This window comes from Physeter macrocephalus, chromosome 9, assembly GCF_002837175.3.
Source record: "Physeter macrocephalus isolate SW-GA chromosome 9, ASM283717v5, whole genome shotgun sequence".
In the NCBI taxonomy this organism is placed as follows: Eukaryota; Metazoa; Chordata; class Mammalia; order Artiodactyla; family Physeteridae; genus Physeter; species Physeter macrocephalus.
In genome coordinates this window covers 73,993,324-74,013,823 of record NC_041222.1, presented here as the reverse complement: position 1 = coordinate 74,013,823, position 20,500 = coordinate 73,993,324, and the positions used below count along the sequence as shown (strand labels likewise).

At 53.8% G+C, this 20,500-nt stretch overlaps 1 protein-coding gene across 1 annotated transcript; it reads left to right on the top strand.

Moving 5' to 3' along the window:
• The first annotated feature begins 1,555 nt into the window (after positions 1-1,555).
• NOL6 (nucleolar protein 6) lies at positions 1,556-13,529 on the top strand. Its single transcript, XM_007111398.2, has 26 exons — positions 1,556-1,744; positions 2,794-3,000; positions 3,089-3,205; positions 4,435-4,614; positions 4,955-5,123; positions 5,342-5,476; positions 5,554-5,717; positions 5,804-5,924; positions 6,130-6,188; positions 6,271-6,372; positions 6,575-6,690; positions 6,861-7,038; positions 7,195-7,317; positions 7,869-8,017; positions 8,169-8,244; positions 8,484-8,624; positions 8,767-8,884; positions 8,967-9,121; positions 9,213-9,376; positions 9,770-9,922; positions 10,139-10,236; positions 11,011-11,135; positions 11,258-11,347; positions 11,728-11,922; positions 12,039-12,140; positions 12,317-13,529. The coding sequence occupies exons 1-26, from the start codon at positions 1,691-1,693 to the stop codon at positions 12,464-12,466; spliced, it is 3,441 nt and encodes a 1,146-aa protein (XP_007111460.1). The 5' UTR covers positions 1,556-1,690; the 3' UTR covers positions 12,467-13,529.
• Positions 13,530-20,500: the final 6,971 nt, after the last annotated feature.

The window sequence follows — 20,500 nt, the reverse complement described above, 5'->3', positions numbered from 1 at the left end:
CAGAATACTCATTCTGGTAACCATGTGGAATGGATTGAAGAAGGACAAGACCACTTTTGTGAAAATTCCTTTAAAAGCCATTGCATAAAATATCCTATGCTATTAGAAGTTGGGATAGTGGTTACTGTTGGGGGGCAGTGACTAGACGGCAGAATGAAGGGAGATTGGCAAGGTGCAGGAAATATTCTGCTTTTTTTTTTTCTGGGAGCTGATTACATGTGTATGTTTGGTTTGTGAATATCCAAGCTGTATCTTTGAGATATGTGAATTTTTCTATATGTGTATTGTACTTCAATAAAAAAGATTAAAAGTTATTAAATGAAACTGTTCTATATTCCTCAAAACTGTTGTCAAAAACAAACAAACAAATAAAAAACCCCACAAAAAACAAAAAAGGGAGAGCTCAGAAAATGTTCCAGATTAAGAGAGAGAAAAGAAACATGATGACTAAATAGATGCCTGATCTTGCACTGGGAAATAAAATGCTACTATGTAAGGTTATTACTGGGATAATTGCAAAATTTGAATATGGACTTTACATAATGGCATTGAATCAAGGTTAAATTTCTTGAATTTTATAATTGAATTATGACTACATAAGAGATAGTCCTTATTCTTGGTACACAGGCCAAAGTACTTAGGCATGGTTTTTAAGAACCATTTGATTCTCAAATGGTTATGAAAAATAATAAAACATAAATACACAGGGACTTCCCCAATGGTCCAGTAGTTAAGAATCTGCCTTCCAATGCAGGGGATGCAGGTTCAACCCCTGGTCAGGGAACTAAGATCCCACATGCCACGGGGAAACTAAGCCCACGTGCCACGCAGCTACTGAGCCCGTGCTCTAGAGCCTGCACGCCACAACTAGAGAGCCTGCGTGCCACAAAGAAAGATTCCACATGCCGCAAGGAAGATCCCACCTGCCACAACTAAGACCCGATGGAGCCAAGTAAATAAATAAATATTAAACAAATAAAACTCAGGCTTCTAAACAAAACCATAAAGACAAATTTGGCAAAACATCAACACTAAGTTATGATGGGTAGGTGAAGGGTATATGGGCGTTCATCATAATATTATAGCAACGTTTCAGTAGACTTGGAAAATGTAATAAACTGGAAAAAAGCTGTTACATTATTCTAGGCACAAGATGATGTGATGCGCACCAAACTCGGCAGTAAATACAGAGTAGAGCGAATAAACTCAAGATATACTTTGGAAGTAGAACTGACGAGATTGGTTAATTGATAAGATGAGAAAAGAAAAGGGCTCACTGCCGTTAAGTAAACAAACCCTCCCCAGAGGGCCCAATCTAGCCCCGCCCTTCCCCTTTCGACCCAAACGGAGGAAGTGAGGAAAAGGAAGCGACCGCCAAGTTACGGGTTGGCTTCAGGCCTGGCGTCGCAAGGAGGCCGTAAATCGGAGAACCCTATTTGGCCCCTCCCCCATAATGGGCTGTCCTGGAGAGTGACAGAAACCAATGACGAGCGACTCGTCGGGCACTCACCCAATGGCTCTTGAACTGGGTGGAGTCCTGTGCCACGAGGCTAGCTTCCGCTCTCCGCGGCAAAGCTGCCTCTCTCTGGGCTGCATATCTGCCGCGGTTTGGGCGTTTCTGTCAACGTGGGAAGAAGTTGTGCAGAGCAAGTGGACTTTAAACCCGAAGTGCGGGAGCAGTACGGGAGGGATGGGCCCCGCACATAAGGGAGCGCAGCATCGCGGAACTGCCGGGGAGCTGGAGGTGGGTGAGCCATCTGGGAGGAAGGAATGCGCAACGTGTCGGAGATGGCAGAACCTAACAGCTCTCTAGCGAGGGCACGAGAACGGGCCCTTATGGAAGAGCCCCATTTCCCCTGATGCTTCCAGCCCAGGGTACCGAGACAATCAGGGCTTGCTAAGGGAGATGGAACTTGGCATTATCCGGATGGAAATAGTAAAGCCAATTGAGCTCCTCTCTGTTCGCTAGCTCTACACCTTGAAACTGAAAAAAAACCCACCCCCTTCTGCGGCTTGGGTCTTTTCCCTGACGAAGTCCTCCTGGAGGTTGGACGGGATCTTCTTCCCTCTTGTGTCTAGTTTTGTGCCTTCCACGTGGTGGCGCTCCTGGAGCGCTACAGTAAGGCTCTTCAGGGTGTGGGATCTTGGAGGGGGGCGGGGCCCAGGGCTGTAGGGGAGAAGGTTTGGGATCCCGCAGCCCAGGGTTCGAAGCCTGCTCACAGTTTAGGCATACCAACTGGAACCTCTAGCTCACCGGGCTTCGTTCGGGTGACCGTTTTCTGCTGGGATTATTGTGAGGATTGGATGATTCACTGAGTGTGTCCTTCAGAGTCAGTAGACTCTTCCATCATTGAGCACTTAATGTATACTTATATAGTTTATAGTCAGGGCTTGCTGGGGCAGGGTGTGTGTGTGTAACCTGACAGGATTTGGATAGAGCAAGAGTGGAGATGGCATTTGCAAAGTCCCAGGATTAACCCAGCAGAAGAGGAAGCTCCTGGTACTTACAAGGACCTGAGGCATTGCTTGGTGCATGGCCCAGTCAGCTACTATCCCTAGCAACTTGTGCTGTCAGGTAGATGGGGAACCCTCAACTCAAGGAGTTTTCAGTGTAGAGCTCAGTAATGTTCTTTTAAGTAACAATTATTCTGAGTTTTACACAGTCTGACTCCTAGTCAAGAGAGACCAGGAGCAGGTAAAGCCTTTACCCACATCCTGTCATGGTGGCACGTCAGGCAGTGGATGCTAGATATCTGTGATGTCACCCTGGGTTCTCCCTCTCATTGGCCACAGGTGATGGCGTCAGCTCTGGAAGGCACAGGCAAGGAGGGGAAGAAGGAATCCTCAAAGAAGCGTTCGGTGGCTGGTTCTCCAGCGGAGCGCCTCCTGCAGCCCGTGAAGCTCAGCAGGGCAGAACTGTACAAGGAGCCTACCAATGAGGAGCTGAATCGCCTTCGGGAGACTGAGAGTCTGTTCCATTCCAGCTTGCTTCGTTTACAGGTACCATTGGGTGGTTGGGGATTGGGTTAGAGAGGTGGGCCTGAGACCCTGAGGCTGAAGTACTACTCACCCCTGCCACTTCTTACAGGTAGAGGAGCTACTGAAGGAAGTGAGGCTGTCAGAGAAGAAGAAAGAGCGGATTGATGCTTTCCTACGGAAGGTCAACCAGCGGATCATGAGGGTGCCCTCAACCCCTGAGACAGAGGTAAGGCAGGTAGTGGAGGGAACTGGAAAGCCCAGAAGAGGTCCTTAGGGGCCTTGTTATTCTCTGAAGGGGATGGGGTGCTAGGGAGCTCATTCTCACTGCCAGGCGTCTCAGCTAGGAATGCAGTCAATTATGTGTTCATTCATTTAGCAAACACTTACGTGCCTTGCAGTAGTTGTGTTCTTAGGGTACATCACTGAACAAAGCAGCCTATGTTCTAGTGTTAGACTTATGGATGATAGATAATGAACACGACAAGTAAACTGTATGGCAGTGTTAGAAGGTGGTAAGTACTATGGAAAAAGGAAGAAGGACAAGGTAAGGGGATTATGGGAATATCCGAGGATGAGAGTGGTTGGCAACTGTAAGCGTGGTTGAGGTAGGCCTTATTGAAGTGACATTTGTGTAAAGGAAGTGAGTCAGGTATATAGATATATAAGGGAAGATATAAGATATATCTTATATATAGATATCTGAGGGAAGAAGAGCATTCCAGGAAGGGAAAATAGCCAACACAGAGGTTCAAAGGCAAGAATAGGTCTGGTATGATGAATTGGGAGATTAGGATTGACATATATACACTAATATGTATAAAATGGATCACTAATAAGAACCTGCTGTATAAAAAAATAAAGTTAAACTAAAAAATTAAAAAAAAAAAGAATAGGTCTGGTACATTCCTTGGAATGGATGAGGGGAAGATAGAAGGAGGTTAAGTTCAGAAAGGTTATGGAGGAAGGGGGCATATCATGCAGGGCCTTGTGCACCAAAACAAGGACTTTGGCTTTTGCTCTGTATAAGAAGGGGAATAACTGCAGGCATTTTGTTTGTGATCTAACTTGAGTATTAAAAAGTTCACCCAGGTTTTTGTGTTAAAAGTAGAATGGAGGGGGACAAAGGTGAAATCAGGGAGACTAGTTAGAAACCTATTGTGCAATGATCCACTGAAAAATGTCTCAGACTAGGTTAGAATAGAGAAGTGGTCAGTGTCTGGATACCTTTTGAAAGTGAAATGGATGTTCTTAACAGAGATGAGTCAAGGTGATTTAAATGTTTTTAGCTTGAGCAGCTAGTATGGAGTTGTCTTAATGGGGAAGATATGTTTATAGGAGGATCAGAAGTTTGGTTTCAAACATTTTGACATGTTGAATTTGAGATGTCTACTAGACATCAAGGGGACATGTTAGGAAGGCAATCAAATTAATGTGTCACTGTCTCTGCCCCCACAGCTGACCAACCAGGCATGGCTCCGGGATGGGGTTCGAGTCCCTCTCCACCAAGTGCCCTATACTGTGAAGGGCTGTTTCCGCTTCCTGCCCCCAGCCCAGGTCACTGTTGTGGGCAGTTACCTTCTGGGCACCTGCATCCGGCCGGACATCAATGTGGATGTGGCATTGACCATGCCCAGGGTGAGGTTCAGAGTTTGGGGAATGGAGAGGTCTGCCATTTCACCACTTACAAATCCCTTGATCCCTCTCTTTTTCCCACCTCTCGCTTGCCGGGGCATTGAAATCTGAATTCTAAATCCAAAGAACAGACCACTGCAGTTGTCCTGAGGGAGCTTAGATTTGCCATTTGGAACTTTGTCTTCCTCATCTGAGTTGTGGTATTGCTAGCCTTGGCTTAAGCATCCTGGCCAGCAGATGGGGTTGCCAAGCTTTGACCTTGGCTTCATCTTGGCCCCCAAGTTCTCCAACAACAAGGACTTAAGTGACTGGCCATCTCTCTCTTCTCCTGACCCCCCTCCAGGAGATCCTACAGGACAAGGATGGGCTGAACCAGCGCTACTTCCGCAAGCGTGCCCTCTACCTGGCCCACTTGGCTCACCACCTGTCCCAAGACCCACTCTTTGGCAGTGTTCGCTTTTCCTACACCAATGGCTGCCACCTGAAACCCTCGCTGCTGCTGCGGCCACATGGTGGGAGGCATATACCGGGTGGAGGGCACCGTATGGGGTGACAAATCCAGTGGGGGAGGAACTGGGGCCTCAAGTCCAAGGTGAGAAGTTTGGGCCTCAAGTTTGAGGGGAAAGGTGTAAGGCCCTCAAATGGGGTGGGGGGGGGCGCTGCAGGTGGTACAGGGGCTCCTCCGGCTCCGGGGGGCTGCAGGGTCTCAGCATCTCCCATCTCCCCCCAGGGAAGGATGAGCGTCTGGTCACTGTCCGTCTGCATCCATGCCCTCCACCTGACTTCTTCCGCCCGTGCCGCCTGCTGCCGTCCAAGAACAATGTGCGCACTGCCTGGTACCGAGGGCAGAGTCCTTCAGGGGATGGTGAGTATCAAGGTGGAGTTGGAGGGAAGGGTGTTGCGGGGACTTCTCCTTTCATGACTTCCCCTTTCCTCCCGCAGGTAGCCCAGAGCCCCCCACCCCCCGCTATAACACATGGGTCCTGCAGGACACAGCCCTTGAGTCCCATGCGCAGCTGCTATCAACCGTGCTGGGCTCAGCCTCGGGGCTGAAGGATGGTGTGGCACTTCTGAAGGTCTGGCTGCGGCAGCGGGAACTGGACAAGGTGAGTGGGGACTGGCCCAGCTTCCCTGCCTCACTGAGTGGTGGGTTGGGTCTGAGCTCCGGCCTTTCCCTCCATCTCTCCCTCAGGGCCTGGGAGGATTCAGTGGGTTCCTTGTCTCCATGCTGGTTGCCTTCCTTGTGTCTACACACAAGATCCATACCACCATGAGCGGCTACCAGGTCCTGAGAAGCACCTTGCAGTTTCTGGGTGAGGCGGCTGGACTCGGAAAGGCCAAGGGCCCCACTCATACCCATCAGGGATCATTCGGTCTCCGGTCCTCAGACAGATGAGCAAACCGAATCCCAGAGCCAGGCAGTTGCAGCCACCTGTCCGGAGGGTGGGTGTCACGAGGGCTGGGTCCCTAGAGAGGGGGATACCTTCTGACACACCCACCTTCTCTGGCTCATTTCAGCCAGTACAGATCTGACGGTCAACGGGATCAGTCTGTGCTTCAGCTCAGATCCCTCCCTGGTGAGTATGGTGGTGCTGAGTCTGGGCAAAGCGTCCTGAAGTTAAGGCCCAGCCCTGACTGGCTTCTCTCTCCCCCTCCCAGCCAGCCCTGGCTGACTTCCACCAGGCCTTCCCTGTTGTCTTCCTGGACTCCTCAGGCCGTCTCAACCTCTGTGCTGATGTCACTGCCTCCACTTGCCACCAGGTACAGGTGTCGCCCACTCCTGGCTTCCCCAGATGTCCCAGCCCAGCCCCTGTCCCTCCTGCCGGCACCAGAACCCCAGAAACTCCTCTCCAGAGACCTTCGGTCAGGCACGTCTCTGGGTCTGGGCCCTGTGTTCCGTGAGGGGAGGGGTGCAGTGCTGGTGGTCTCACGCGGGTGTTCCCTCCTTACTCTGTGGCCCCAGGTGCAGCACGAGGCACGGCTGTCTATGGCGTTGCTGGACAGCAAAGCTGATGATGGGTTCCAGCTGCTGTTGATGACTCCCAAACCCATGATCCGGGCTTTTGACCACATACTGCAGTAAGTTTCGGGGTGCCAGGATATGCCAGTGAGTCCTGTGTCCCTGGGGCTAGTGATGCGGCAAAGGTCCTCAGGCAGGTGCTCAGATAGATCATCCTAGTGGTGGGGGTGGTGATACTTGGGGCCAGCAGTACCTGATTCCCCCTCATTGTCCCTCTCTGCCCCCCCAGTCTCCGTCCACTGAGTCGCCTGCAGGCAGCGTGTCACCGACTAAAGCTGTGGCCAGAGCTGCAGGATCATGGTGGGGACTATGTCTCAGCTGCTTTGGGCCCACTAACCACCCTTCTGGAGCAGGGCCTGGGGTCCCGGCTGCACCTGCTGGCCCACTCTCGGCCCCCAGTCTCAGAGGTGAGATGGTGTTGGTTGGGGAGTTTGTGGGACCTGAGGGTGTTGGACCCAGGGTCCCAAGGGATACAAAAGACACACCATCCCTCTCACTAGAAAGTGGGTTTCCAGACCAAGCTGTGGGATGCTTGTTGAGCTCAGCCTTTCTACATCCTACAGTGGGACATCAGCCAGGATCCACCGAAGCACAGAGACTCCGGGGTCCTGACCCTGGGATTGCTCCTCCGGCCTGAGGGGCTGACCAGTGTTCTCGAGCTGGGTCCAGAGGCTGACCAGCCTGAGGTGAGGAGCCCTGGAGTCTGAGGGGTGATTTGGGCCTGTCTTGCATTGGAAGGAGTGGAGTGGCCCGTCCTCACGCCACCTGGATTGAGGCCTGTCAGGAGACTTCTTTCTTTTTTCTCTTTTTTGCAAGATTTATTTATTATCTATTCAGTTAGTTTATTTTTGGCTGCATCAGGTCTTAGTTGCGGCACGCGGGATCTTTGTTGAGGCATGCAGGATCTTTGATTGTGGCTCACGGGCTTCTCTCTAGTTGTGGCGTGTGGGTTTTTTCTCCCTAGTTGTAGCGTTCAGGCTCCAGGGCGCGTGGGCTCTGTAGTTTGCGGCACACAGGCTCTCTCGTTGAGGCACGCGAGCTCTGTAGTTGTGGCACGCGGGCTTAGTTGCCCCGCGGCATGTGGCATCTTATTTCCCCGACCAGGGACTGAACCCACATCCCCTGCCTTGTACAGCAGATTCTTTACCACTGGACCACCAGGGAAGTCCCCCGGTGGGAGATTTCTGACAGAGCCCTTCTTTGTTGATCTATACCACTACCCCTTTCCTCTTCCCAGGCTGCTGACTTCCGCCAGTTCTGGGGATCTCGCTCCGAGCTTCGGCGTTTCCAGGATGGAGCCATTCGGGAAGCTGTGGTCTGGGAGGCAGCCTCTATGGCCCAGAAGCGCCTTATTCCCCACCAGGTGGTCACTCATCTCTTAATGCTGTGAGTGTTAGCATCTGAATGCCAGGAGGCAGCCATGGGCTGGGGAGCCTTTTAGGAGGGTCTGGCCCAAGCTTTTGGGGTGAGCATCCCACATCCAGTAGCTCTCGGCATGGCCCCCAGTGCCCACACTGTGCCTGTGCCCCTTTTCCAGCCATGCTGACATCCCAGATACCTGTGTCCACTATACGGGGGGCCTCCTGGATGCACTGATTCAAGGCCTGAAAGAGGTAAGAGCCCTGGTTCAGGACTTGGGTTAAGGCTAGGGACTGTAGAGTAAGCAGCCTGTGTGTCTGCATTTGGGGGTGGGGATGGGGGTGGGGAGCCCCACCTTAGCCAGGCTGCACTTCCCAGAGTGTCCAGCAGGGGGCCCCCTGGCTCTGCAGCAGCAGCCTGAGCCATGGCCTTATCCCAGGCGGTTGGGCTCTTCTGAAAGGTCGTGCCCTCCTGTCTTTCTTTTCCCTCTCAGACCTCCAGCACAGGTGAGGAGGCCCTGGCAGCTGCGGTGCGTTGCTACGATGACCTCAGCCGCTTGCTGTGGGGACTGGAAGGTCTGCCGCTGACCGTGTCTGCCGTGCAGGGAGCTCACCCAGTGCTGCGCTACACTGAGGTGAGGCGCGAGGGGCAGGGAGCTCTTTCTGCTTGGTGACACCCACCTCTGCTCCACTCACCCAGTATTCTCCCTTCCAGCTTCTTGACTGGGCACTCCCTCCCAGTCCCAGGCCTCTTCCTCAGCCCCCCTTCTTCCGCAGGTGTTCCCACCAACTGCAGTCCGGCCAGCCTACTCCTTCTATGAACAGCTGCGAGAGCGGGCCTCGCTGTTGCCCCGGCCTGACAAGCCCTGTCCGGCCTATGTGGAGCCCATGACTGGTGAGGGAGCTCTTGCGAGGGGGGTGAGAGGGACTGTTCTCACCCCAGGCCGCAGGCTGAGGCCTCTCACTCTTCTCCACAGTGGTATGTCACCTGGAGGGCAGTGGGCAGTGGCCACAGGATGCTGAGGCCATACGGAGGGTCCGGGCTGCCTTCCAGCTGCGCCTGGCAGAGCTGCTGACGCAGCAGCATGGGCTGCAGTGCCGCGCCACGGCCACGCACACCGATGTCCTCAAGGTTCGGCTGGTGCAGGGCAGGGATACCCAGGGAGGGAGGGGACAGGGGTGTCAGGGTGCCCCGCCTCCCATGCCATCCCCTCTTCCGACAGGATGGGTTTGTGTTCCGGATTCGTGTGGCCTATCAGCGGGAGCCCCAGATCCTGAGGGAGATGCGGAGCCCCGAGGGGATCATCTCCTTGAGGGACACTCCCGCCTCCCTCCGCCTTGAGAGGGACACTAGGCAGTTGCCCCTGCTCACCAGCACCTTGCATGGGTATGGCCACCCCCACAGGCCCTTATGTCCTTAGACCCTTTCCTGGCCCCATTCTGCTCTCCTGGCCTTCTGTCTCTCTGGAAGGCCAGTTGGAGAGATGAGTTTTGGAGTCAGGCAAGTGCTAGAACCCTGGCCCTGCTACTTCACTGGCTGTGTCCCTTGGGCAGGATTCCCCCTCCCCTCAACCTTATTTTTCTCATCTGTAAAATGGGAATCATGCTAGGACCAACCTCTTGGGGTATTAATTAGGAAGATGTGAGATGATACGTGTAATACGTTAGCACAGAGGCTAGTGTTTGGTAAAGTTGAGTAAATAGTAGCAGCGGGGCTGAAACACTGTTCTTGGGCCGTGAGGGCCTCACTGTCATGGCCACTACCCTCCTCTCCCCACAGACTCCAGCAGCAGCACCCAGCCTTCTCGGGTGTGGCTCGGCTGGCCAAGCGGTGGGTGCGCGCCCAGCTCCTAGGTGAGGAGCTCACCGATGAGAGCCTGGACCTGGTGGCTGCTGCCCTTTTCCTGCACCCTGAGCCCTTCACCCCTCCCAGGTGATTCCCTCCACCTTTCCCCTAGCCAGGAAGTTCCACTGGGGCCAGCTTTCATCCCCCATGCTTCAGTCCACATGGGAGAGGTGGCTGAACCAAGGGATAGAAGGGTTCTAACCCCCGCAATCCACACCAAGGTGTCTAGGCTCTCCGGACTGCGGGGGGGGCCTGGGCACGTGTGACTGGGCCCCAGGTGCTTTGCTTAATCCTTCCTCTTAGCTCCCCCCAGGTGGGCTTCCTTCGGTTCCTTTTCCTGATATCAACCTTTGATTGGAAGAACAACCCCCTAATTGTCAACCTCAATAATGAGCTCACTGGTAAGTGGTAGGATCAAGGTCGGACTCGTGCAAGAACTACCATTTGTGGATTGTAGAATAGGGCAGGCAAGGGTTTTCCCTGTCAGTCTGTTAGGTTTTCTCTCTGCCTCCCCTATCCCGGATATCCCCTCCTGACCCTGACTGCCTGGGGGTAGGGAATTGTTAAGGAGGAAGAGGACCAAATCAAGCCTTTAGGGAGCTCCGAGACTGTAGAGATATGGTTTGCCCGTGTGATGATCAGAAACACAACGGACTGGGGGTGGTAAGCAGGCTGCCTGGGGGGCTGTGAAGGGAAGAGGAGAGAGGAAGGGACTCTGAACACCAGGTGAGAAGTCTTACGGTGGGGAGCAGGGATCGGTTCAGGCTAGAATACATGCCCGGACCTCTTGGGTGCGGGGGGTGAGTGATGATTTCTGGTTGTAATATGAGGAGCTTCTGGTCCCAGCAGAGAGGAAGGTATCAGCTTTCTAATTCCCCAGGTGTGTGGGAGCCCAGGGTAGGAAGGGGCCAGGGGCAGGCCTCAGCTTGTGCAGGCCCGGAAACCAGACTAGGGTGCCAGGCAGTGGAAAATTCTGCTTCTAGTCCCAGGCTGGGAGTTTAACACCCTGCCCAGTTGAGGCAGATGCAGTGTCCCTATCATCGCTTTTGCCATTTGGGGGATGTTGGAAAATCCCTGTGATGGGCAGCTGCTAAGTGTACAGTAGGAGGACCCAGGGCAGTAGAGGGTGTCTGGGGGGAGGAGTAGGCTGACTCAAGACCCCCTCTCATCTGCAGCGGAGGAGCAGGTGGAGATCCGCAGTGTCTTCCTGGCAACCCGGACAAAACGCCCCGTCATGGTCATCGTTACCCCCCAGGATCGCAAAAGCTCTGTATGGACACAGGATGGACCCTCGCCCCAGGTTTAATTTCATTCCTGCTTCCAAATGTGTGGTTTTCTCCCCCAAGGAAAAAGCAGGCCCAGCCTGAGCTATGAGAGACCTGTGGTCAGGTGTGACCTATCTGATGTATGTGTGCCCCCCAGATCCTACACCGGCTCATGGTCCTGGCAGCCGAGGCCTTGCCCGTCCTAGAGAAGCAGCTAATGGATCCCTGGGGTCCTGTGGACATCAGGGTAAGCCCCGGGCCCAGACTGACTCCAGGGACTCTGGGGACTCTGCCTTTGAACCATGTAAGTCTGGAGCTCTAGGGGCCCTTGTTTGGTGAGACTGAATCCAGAGAAGGCGTCGCAGCTGCCCATGGTGCCTGGCAGCGGGGGAGCCTGCAGGAGAATCGGGGCCCTGGCTTCGCACTTCTACCCCGCGCTCCTCCTGCTGGACCCAAGCTGCCACCAGCTGGGTCTTGTTGTTCCTACCTTCAAATGAGCATTTGGACCCATAATGGGCGGGTCAGACAAAAGGGAAGGAGGGAACCAGAGTGGGCATGTGGAGGGGTTTGTGGCCCAGTTCCCAGCTCCCAAGTGGGCACTGCTGAGCACCCCCTACCCCTCCTCAGACAGTGTTCCGGCCACCGTTGGACATGTACGACGTGCTGATCCGCCTGTCTCCCCGCCACATCCCCCGGCACCGCCAGGCTGTGGATTCGCCAGCTGCCTCCTTCTGCCGGGGCCTGCTTAGTGAGCCGGGGCCCTCCTCCCTGATGCCCGTGCTGGGCTACGATCCTCCTCAGCTCTACCTGGCACAGCTCAGGGTAGGTCCTCAAGGGCTGACTGACCCTGGGGAGGGGACATCCAGGTGGAGCTGGGGCCGTGGAGGTGGCTCTCAGGTGTCCACCTGTAATCTTGTCTCTGTCCTGCCCTTTTCTAGGAGGCCTTTGGGGACCTGGCCCTTTTCTTCTATGACCAGCATGGTGGAAAGGTGATTGGTGTCCTCTGGAAGCCCACCAGCTTCCAGCCCCAGCCCTTAAAGGTGAGCTGGCTGGTGACAGTTGTCTGTTCCCTGAGTGTGGACATGTGTTCCACATGGGCATGCATGTCTGTGTGTGGTTCCACGAGTGACCCGGTGGCAGATGTGAAACGTATGTTTTGGTGTCTCTGCGTGTGCCTCTCGTGACACCTCAATCTACATTTCTCTGATTCTCCCAGGCCTCCAACACAAAGGGGCGCATGGTGGTGTCTCAAGGTGGGGAGCTGGTGATGGTGCCCAATGTAGAAGCCATCCTGGAGGACTTTGCCATCCTGGGCGAAGGCCTGGTCCAGGCTGTGGAGGCCCGAAGTGAGAGGTGGACCGTGTGACCTCCAGCCCAGGAGCAAGCTGTAGATGGACAACAGGACTGCAGACCTCTGGAGCAAGATGTCGATGCCGTGACCACCCTTGCTGCATATGGACCTTCCAAGGAGGGCTTGCTGGCCTGAGCATGCTGAATCATCCCCAACAAAGCCCCGTCCCAATTTTCTGTCTGATGCCCCAGCATTGGGGCAGGGGCCATGGTGTCCTGTGGAGTCCCCTGGGCCTGACCAGAAGAGGACCGGGAGCCAGCTCAGAGGGGACACTGAATGAGCCCAGGAGAGCCATCTGCTTGTCAGCCTGGCCTGGGCCTTTTTAACTTTTTCCTTCCCAGGCTGCTCCCAGAAGCCCAGAGAAGAGGCTGTGCGCTCAGGGCTGAGGCTCTGTCCCCACCGCTCTGCCAGGATGTGTGCCTCGACCTCAGTATGCCCTTCAGTGCATCGTCAGGCCTTTTAAATGGGGCTCAGAGAAGGTGTGGCACTGTCTGAGAGTCACAGAGCACCAGCACTGAGCAGTGGAGAGGGGGCTACGTGGGATGGATACACCGCATTGAAGGGGCACAATGCCCTCCTGTGTTGGTTCCGCTGCATCCCGGGGTGGGGACATGGAAAAGCACAGAGAACAGGAAGGGGACGGGTGGGTGAAGGGTGAGGGGGACTGGTGGTCCCCCATCCAGGAGAGATGCAGAAAGCACTGATTGCTGCCCTGGCCTCCGGTGTCTGAACCCCTCAGGCTCTGTGCTCCTGCAGTGGTGGTGCAGAGGTGAGTGGAACCCAAGACCTGCTCTCCAGGAGCTCCCAGTGCCCTGGGGAGCGGGTGCTACTTCCTTTCGGCCTGGTCCACACCCCCCCTTCCAGCAGCCTCTCCCTAATCCTGGCTGTTTTTCCAGACTCAGCTCAGTGACTCCTCCTTAAACCCTTCCTTGCCCTCAGCCTAAGGTGCGCTTTCTCTCCTCTGAAACATTAGAGCAATTACTGCCTGTTCATTTCTCTTTGCAGTCACGTACAGTGGCATGAACTCTCTTGTTTTAAACTGTGATTTAAAATTAAATCATTTAATTTCCCTATGTTATTGGCTTGTCTGCCTTTTCCACACGGTTTTGACCTTGTCTCCTAAATGTAAGCTCTTTGAGGGCAGGAAACATATTTGAACAGATTTCATGGCACCTAGTACAGTGCTCTGCCCAAGTAGGATACAGGTGTGTGCAGAAGGGGCACCTGGCCCAGGCAGATGGAGGACAGGGCAGGCCACCAGAAGACTTCAAGGAAAAGAGAATCATGATTTGTGACCTCTGCCTAGAATGGGTAGCGTTTTGATGGTGAAAGGCCTGAGAATTAAAAAGTTGATGTTGGGAATTGCTTGGCAGTCCAGTGGTTAGGATTCCACACTCTCACAGCTGAGGGCCCGGCTTCAATCCCTGGTCGAGGAACTAAAATCACTCAAGCCATGCAATGCAGCCAAAAAAAAAAGGTTTATTGAGTGCCTGCCTGATAAGGTACCCTTTGTTATTTTCCATATCTTACATAAGGAAATTGATCATATAATCATACCAGCCCTATGAAGTACCTGCTTTTCCTCATTATCCTCATTTTCTGAATGAGTTCAAGTTCAGCGGCAGGTGGGGGACTGTTTGTAGAGGGACTTGGATGCCTGGCTATCTGGCTTCGTCCTCAAGATGCTTAGCCACACATGGGAACTCTGGTTTCCAATTTTGTCCCAATTCTGTTAGTCTTTGTGAACCTATGCCAGTCCCTGCCTGTCACTGTCATGGGACAGCTTGGCCTGGGGTTGAAATTAGTATAAGGAATACACTGATTGGCTGTGTGAACTGAGGTCTGTGTCCATCTCTGTCCTTGTGCCATTCATTCATGTACTCCAGACCTCAGTGTGCCAGGCTGTATTTTCAGTGAGATGCAAGAGATGCAGTCTCAGCCCCTTGGTCGTCCCTGGCTTCTCAGCTTTCCTCTTTCTTAGTCCCTCACATGTGGCAGTCCCTCCGTGGACTCTGGGGAGGGGCAGGGGGTACAGGCTGGTTTCAAACCATCCCATTTCATCCCAGGGTCAGCTTCTTCAGGCTCATAGCTTCCTTCACAACTCCGGTGCAGGGAGCGCATGGAATCTGCCCCCAGGTAAGCTCGTGGCTCCAAGAAGTGCAGATACCAGTCCCAATCAGGGGAAATGAGCCTTGGCCCTGCTACCTCCCCATGTGGTCCTGGGCAAGTCACTTCCCCTTGCTGGGCTCAACCTCCCCATCTTTAAAATGGGCATGAAAAATAATGGGCATGATAGGGACTTCCCTGGCGGTCCAGTGCTTAGGACTCTGTGCTTCCACTGCAAGGAGCATGGGTTTGATCCCTGGTCAGGGAGCTAAGATCCCTCAAGCCATGCAGTGTGGCCAAAAAAAAAAAAAAAAAAAAGAAAAAAGCCATGATAATGGCTTTGTCAGGTGCCCAGTGTGGCAAGGGAAGAGGGCAGATGACTCAGAAGCCCAAGGAAGTACATCCACCATGCTTTCTGCACTCCCTGCTCCAGCTTGGGGTGCGGGGTGAGGGGAGCACGAAGTTCAGGCTCCAATTTCAATGTTTGCTCCAACCTGTTTTCCTTGGATTTTCTCTGGGAAGTAGGTGAGGAGGCTGGTGTGGTTTAACATGACCTTGGGGGAGAGGGGACATGAGGAGCTGGAACCTCGGGGGAAGAGAAGGACAGGAGCCTAGGAGGAACTCCTGGAGCGAGAGTGTGCAGGGGGACGTGTTACGGCGCTGCCACGTGTGCGTCTGCCCCTGTGGGCCTCTGCGTTTGCAGGTAGACACGGCTGGGGCAGGAGGCTGTGTGTGATGTAGGGTGTGATCTGTCTGCTCTGTGTGTGTTGGGAGTGGGGCGTGTGCACATCTGTATATACTAGTCTGCTTGTGCAGGTTTTTGCCTCCAGCTCTGGGTTGCTGTAAAAGGCAAAATCTGCTCTGTTTTTAAAGAGCAAGTCAGGAGGAAGAGCTCTCAGGAGGCAGGAACTCTGGATTCCTTCCTGTAAATTTAAATGGCTGTAAATAAAGGCTTTCCCTTCTTGGGGCTTCAGTTTCCCCAGTTCTGTCAGACCTCCCAAGCCTCTCTGTATAGTCACATTCAGTGAATTCTCAAAGGGTCCTCTCTTCGGGCTGTGCTATCTGACAACCTCCTCTAAACCAGAATCCTTTTAGCTGAAGACCCTGTTTTCCTCTGTCCAGCTCCTTAGTTTGGAGAAAAAGAGGAAGACCCCAAAGCCCAGGGGTCCTTGCAGCAGGTTACATTCAGTGAAATCCTGAGGACTGCTCCATCCCTGACCTAGTAAGTCAGATTGGGCTAGTCTGAGGCCCACCACTTCCACCCCAATAAATATGCACCTAACCCCCTCAACATCTGGTACTCGCTTTGTGAGTCACAGATTAATCTAGGTGAGCGATAAATAAAAAGGGGAGGAGAAGCCTGGGGCACGTGAGTCACCCCCACCTTCCTCAGGAAAGGCCAGCCTGCCCATCTCTCTGCTGCAGAGAGAAGGTGGCATCTTGGGCTGCCCTGGGGAACTAAGGGGAACAAGAGTGTTCCAAACCCAGAGGGAGACTCACTTCCCTCTCCCACTTCAGTTTCTGGAAGAGGGATGGAGAGGATAATTTTTCTGGTTTGCAAGAGGCCCAGAGAGGTGTAGGAACTTGTCTAGGGTCACACAGGGAGTTACAGAGAATCTATGTATCCTGGCTGCAGGCCATGCTTCTGAGCCTGGGCTTTCCTGGGGCTAAGGGGTTGGGTGATGAGGAATAAAAGAGTAGAGAGGCCGGAGCTCTGGATCTCTCCAGTGAGGCGGGGAGGAGTGAAAAGCCGGGCCCCTCCCCTGTCCTGGGCTGCCTGCCAGTCTTGCCCCTTCCCTTCTGCACAAGGCAGCAGAATGAAGCTGTTATTAGACCCAGGGGAGCAAGGTCAAGGATAGGGGTAGCGGGTGGGAATATGAGCACTCTGGTCCACCGCAAGCCTGTGTCTCTGTTTCCCTGTCTGGGAGCTCTCTTCTGTTCTCCCAGACTAGAAACCTCCACAGAACAGAGCTGGGGTCTCCTAGAGACTGACGAGGCCAAGGTTGGACCCTGACTGAGGGGTCATTGAGGGGCATTGAGACCCAGCTCCTGTTCCACCTGATGACCAAATGGTTTGGATGAAAAAGATAGATATGACATCCTGGCCTTTCCCCAGTCTCCCTCTCCACTGCCCCAAGGTCTAGAGACCCTCAGGAAGTCATTCCTGAAGTCCGACTGCAGAATCTCCTGCTGCGGGCTGTCCTCTCCTCTCGATCCTTCCCCTGAGACTTCTCTCCCTTAGGGCCAGCAGTGGGTGGCTGCCCTGTAATTAGCACCCAGACTGGGCTTGGATGAGGGGAGGGTATATTGGGGCTCATACATACCCATCACCTTTCTGGAACACCAGATGCAGAGCCTTCCACCACCTGTCCTCCCACGGCCACCTTCAGACCGCAGGCCTCTCAGAAAGCAGCTGTCCTGGGCCCCACCCAGGTTCAGGTTCCTGTCTACACAATTCTGCCCGCCTTCAACTTGAGCTTCTTGCCTACCTGCCCTGCCCGTTCTGCCTCCTAAATCCCAAATCCAAACCCTCTCATCATGTTGTACTAGGTCACTTTGTCTCCAGACTCCTCAACAGATCCCCACCTCCTATCTCTGGCTTTTATAAATACTGAACCCAGACCCACAGCCAAGCCCAGACAGGGATGCACACAGATATGCACACAGAACCCCAGGGTCGCCCACATGTACCCACAGACCTCCATGGGTACACGCACACACAGAGCCAAGAACACACATGGATGCGCACGACATTCATACAGGAGGAAACGTGACTTGTTAACAAGGCAGCTTCTGGAATGAACCTTTCCTTCTACATTGACTGTAATACAGTTTTCAAAGACTGAAACATCCGTAATCTTGTCTGATTCTTACAGGGGCCCTGGGTGTGTGTGTGTTGGGGGGACTTCACCTGAAACCTGCAGGTGACTGATGAGGAAACTGAAACTGAGGGGCGGGGAAAGGGAGCTGGCTCGGCCACCTGACTGGTCAGTGGCCAAGCAAGGCTTGGAGCTGAGCTTCTGGGTCTACAGGAGGGCTCTGCCCCCATCAGCCCAGCCCCTGTGGCTCTGGGCTCTTCCTCAGCACAGGGCCTAGGCCTCCCGTCCCATTCCTCTGCCTCCTCTCTGTGACCCTCTGCTGTCCTCAAAGGGTGCCGAGGGCAGCTCAGGGTGACAGCAGAAGGTGAACACAGAGTCCCCAGGATATGGGTCAAAAGGTAGATTTTCTCAAGTTCCAGCTGGACATCTGGCCGGAGGTGCCCCAGGGTGTGGTTTGTGTTCACAGGTTGTCCTCCATCTCGTCTGCCTGGAGACGGGGTGACTGTTGGTGCAGCAGGAGGAACTGCTTGCCCACCCCTGAGTCTGGGGACGCTCATAAGAGAGTGATTCATCTCTGCTCTCCACTCCCCGTTCCTGTCCAGAGCCAGCCCCCGACTCTCAAGGCCCAGAAACAGGAATAGCATCCAGCAGTGGCCTAAGAGTGGAGCACACTCTAGACAGGGTGCTGAAGCATGGAGGGACCTGTGGCTCCCTGGCCTCCCTGCCCTCTTCACGTCTCCTCCATATCCGCATGGCGTTTGAATCCAGCTCAACGCTTAACTGGGGGACTTCCCTGGTGGCGCAGCGGTTAAGAATCCGCCTGCCAATGCAGGGGACATGGGTTTGAGCCCTGGTCCGGGAAGATCCCACATGCCACGGAGCAACTAAGCCCATGAGCCACAACTACCAAAGCCTGCGTGCCACAACTACGGAAGTCTGTGCGCCTAGAGCCCGTGCTCCACAACAAGAGAAGCCACTGCAGTGAGAAGCCCACGCACTGTAACGAAGAGTAGCCCTGCTCGCCGCAACTAGAGAAGGCCTGCGCACAGCAACAAAGACCCAATGCAGCCAAAAATAATAAATAAATAAAATAAATAAATTTATATATTAAAAAAACACTTAACAGCAAGTGACTTCTCTCCAACTGTTAGTTTTATCATCTGTGAAAGGGTATACACCCACTTCTAGGGGTTGTTTCACAAATGGGAGGAAGGACATGGGTTTGAGCCCTGGTCCGGGAAGATCCCACATGCCACGGAGCAACTAAGCCCATGAGCCACAACTACCAAAGCCTGCGTGCCACAACTACGGAAGTCTGTGCGCCTAGAGCCCGTGCTCCACAACAAGAGAAGCCACTGCAGTGAGAAGCCCACGCACTGTAACGAAGAGTAGCCCTGCTCGCCGCAACTAGAGAAGGCCTGCGCACAGCAACAAAGACCCAATGCAGCCAAAAATAATAAATAAATAAAATAAATAAATTTATATATTAAAAAAACACTTAACGGCAAGTGACTTCTCTCCAACTGTTAGTTTTATCATCTGTGAAAGGGTATATACCCACTTCTAGGGGTTGTTTCACAAATGGGAGGAAGTCCTTTTTTTAAAAAACAAATTTATTTATTTTTATTTTATTTACTTATTTTTTAATATAAATTTATTTATTTATTTTTGGCTGCCTTGGGTCTTTGTTGCTGTGTGTGGGCTTTCTCCAGTTGCGGCGAGCGGGGGCTACTCTTTGTTGTGGTGCGCAGTCTCCTTCTCATTGCGGTGGCTTCTCTTGCTACGGAGCACAGGCTCTAGGCACTCAGGCTTCAGTAGTTGTGGCGCACAGGCTCAGTAGTTGTGGCTCGCAGGCTCTAGAGTGCAGGCTCAGTGGCCATGGCTCACGGGCCCAGCCGCTCCGCGGCATGTGGGATCTTCCTGGACCAGGGCTCGAACCCGTGTCCCCTGCATTGGCAGGTGGATTCTTAACCACTGTGCCACCAGGGAAGCCCCAGGAAGTACTTTCTAAACTTGAAAAATGTATGTATGTCTGTTTTGGTCAGCCCCTCCCCCATCCCACTCCAATGCTCGGGAAGAGGTTAGGGGTTCAGGGAGGCCAGGGGGACTGTAGTATGACTTGTTTTCTATGTCTACAACTCTTCTCCACTCCACTTGCTGACAGCAAGGCCCATGTCTCCTCCTCTGCTGGTTCAAGCTGCTCTCATACAGGCAAAAAGAGTTTGGGGGACAGGAAATGAAGGGCGTGCCACCCCTACCCCTTACAGGGCCCCAGCCAGTCCCTCTGGTCCAACAGGCTGGCACTTGGCATCTGCAGCCCTTCCCTTGCCTGGGAACCCACTCCCCCAGCTTCTGACCTCAAGGAGTCACGGCCTCCCACGGGGTGGATTGGCTGTCAGTCCCCTTCCCGGGCTCAGCCCTCCTGCCCTCAGCCCTCCTGCACAGGTGAGACACAGACCTTGCTCAAGATGCATTGGGAGGAAGTAGGGCCTCCACATGTGCCTCGTCCTGGAGCTCCCAGGCAGGCAGGCTGGCTTCCAGCCCGTACTCAGGCTTTCCTTCCCAAAGCACAGGAGGGAGCCCAGATGGCTCTGGGTAAGCCGCGTGACTCAGGGTCAGGGCCTGCCTCACCAAGCTCAGGCTCTTCCTCTGAAGCCGAGCTTCCTTCTATCTTTTGTTCCAGGGAGTGCCATTCACACTGACTACAATGAGAATGAGACCCCTCACCCCAACACCTGCATCCAGTTGTGCAATGAGGTCCTGATTCAGCCCCCCAGACTCAGGCCGGCCAGCCCAGTGCCTCTGGACAAGCGTCCTCAGGCCCTGACCCCTCTTATTCCCAGATGACCCGAGGAGGGCTGACAGGAATAAGGGACCCTTGGAAAGCATTGCATCCTTCCCCCTCCTCCAGGCAGGGTCCCCTCAGGCCCACTTAGAAGCATGAAGCCCTACCCATACCTCCTCAGCTCCAACCCTAACCCATCCCAATATGCATGGTGTGTACATGTATGAACATGTGTGTATACACTAGTTACAGATAAGAACCAGTTTGGTGGGAGTATATGGGGTCATGGTCTTGAAGGTTGGACCTTGATTTGGGGTGAGGGGGCATTGGGAACTGGCT

Excerpts from the sequence above, each read along its gene's own strand:
- NOL6 (XM_007111398.2), top strand. The coding sequence starts at position 1,691 with ATGGGCCCCGCACATAAGGGAGCGCAGCATCGCGGAACTGCCGGGGAG. Across the intron at positions 6,189-6,270 it reads TCAGCTCAGATCCCTCCCTG|CCAGCCCTGGCTGACTTCCA; the intron begins GTGAGTATGGTG and ends TCCCCCTCCCAG. Across the intron at positions 11,923-12,038 it reads TCTACCTGGCACAGCTCAGG|GAGGCCTTTGGGGACCTGGC; the intron begins GTAGGTCCTCAA and ends GCCCTTTTCTAG.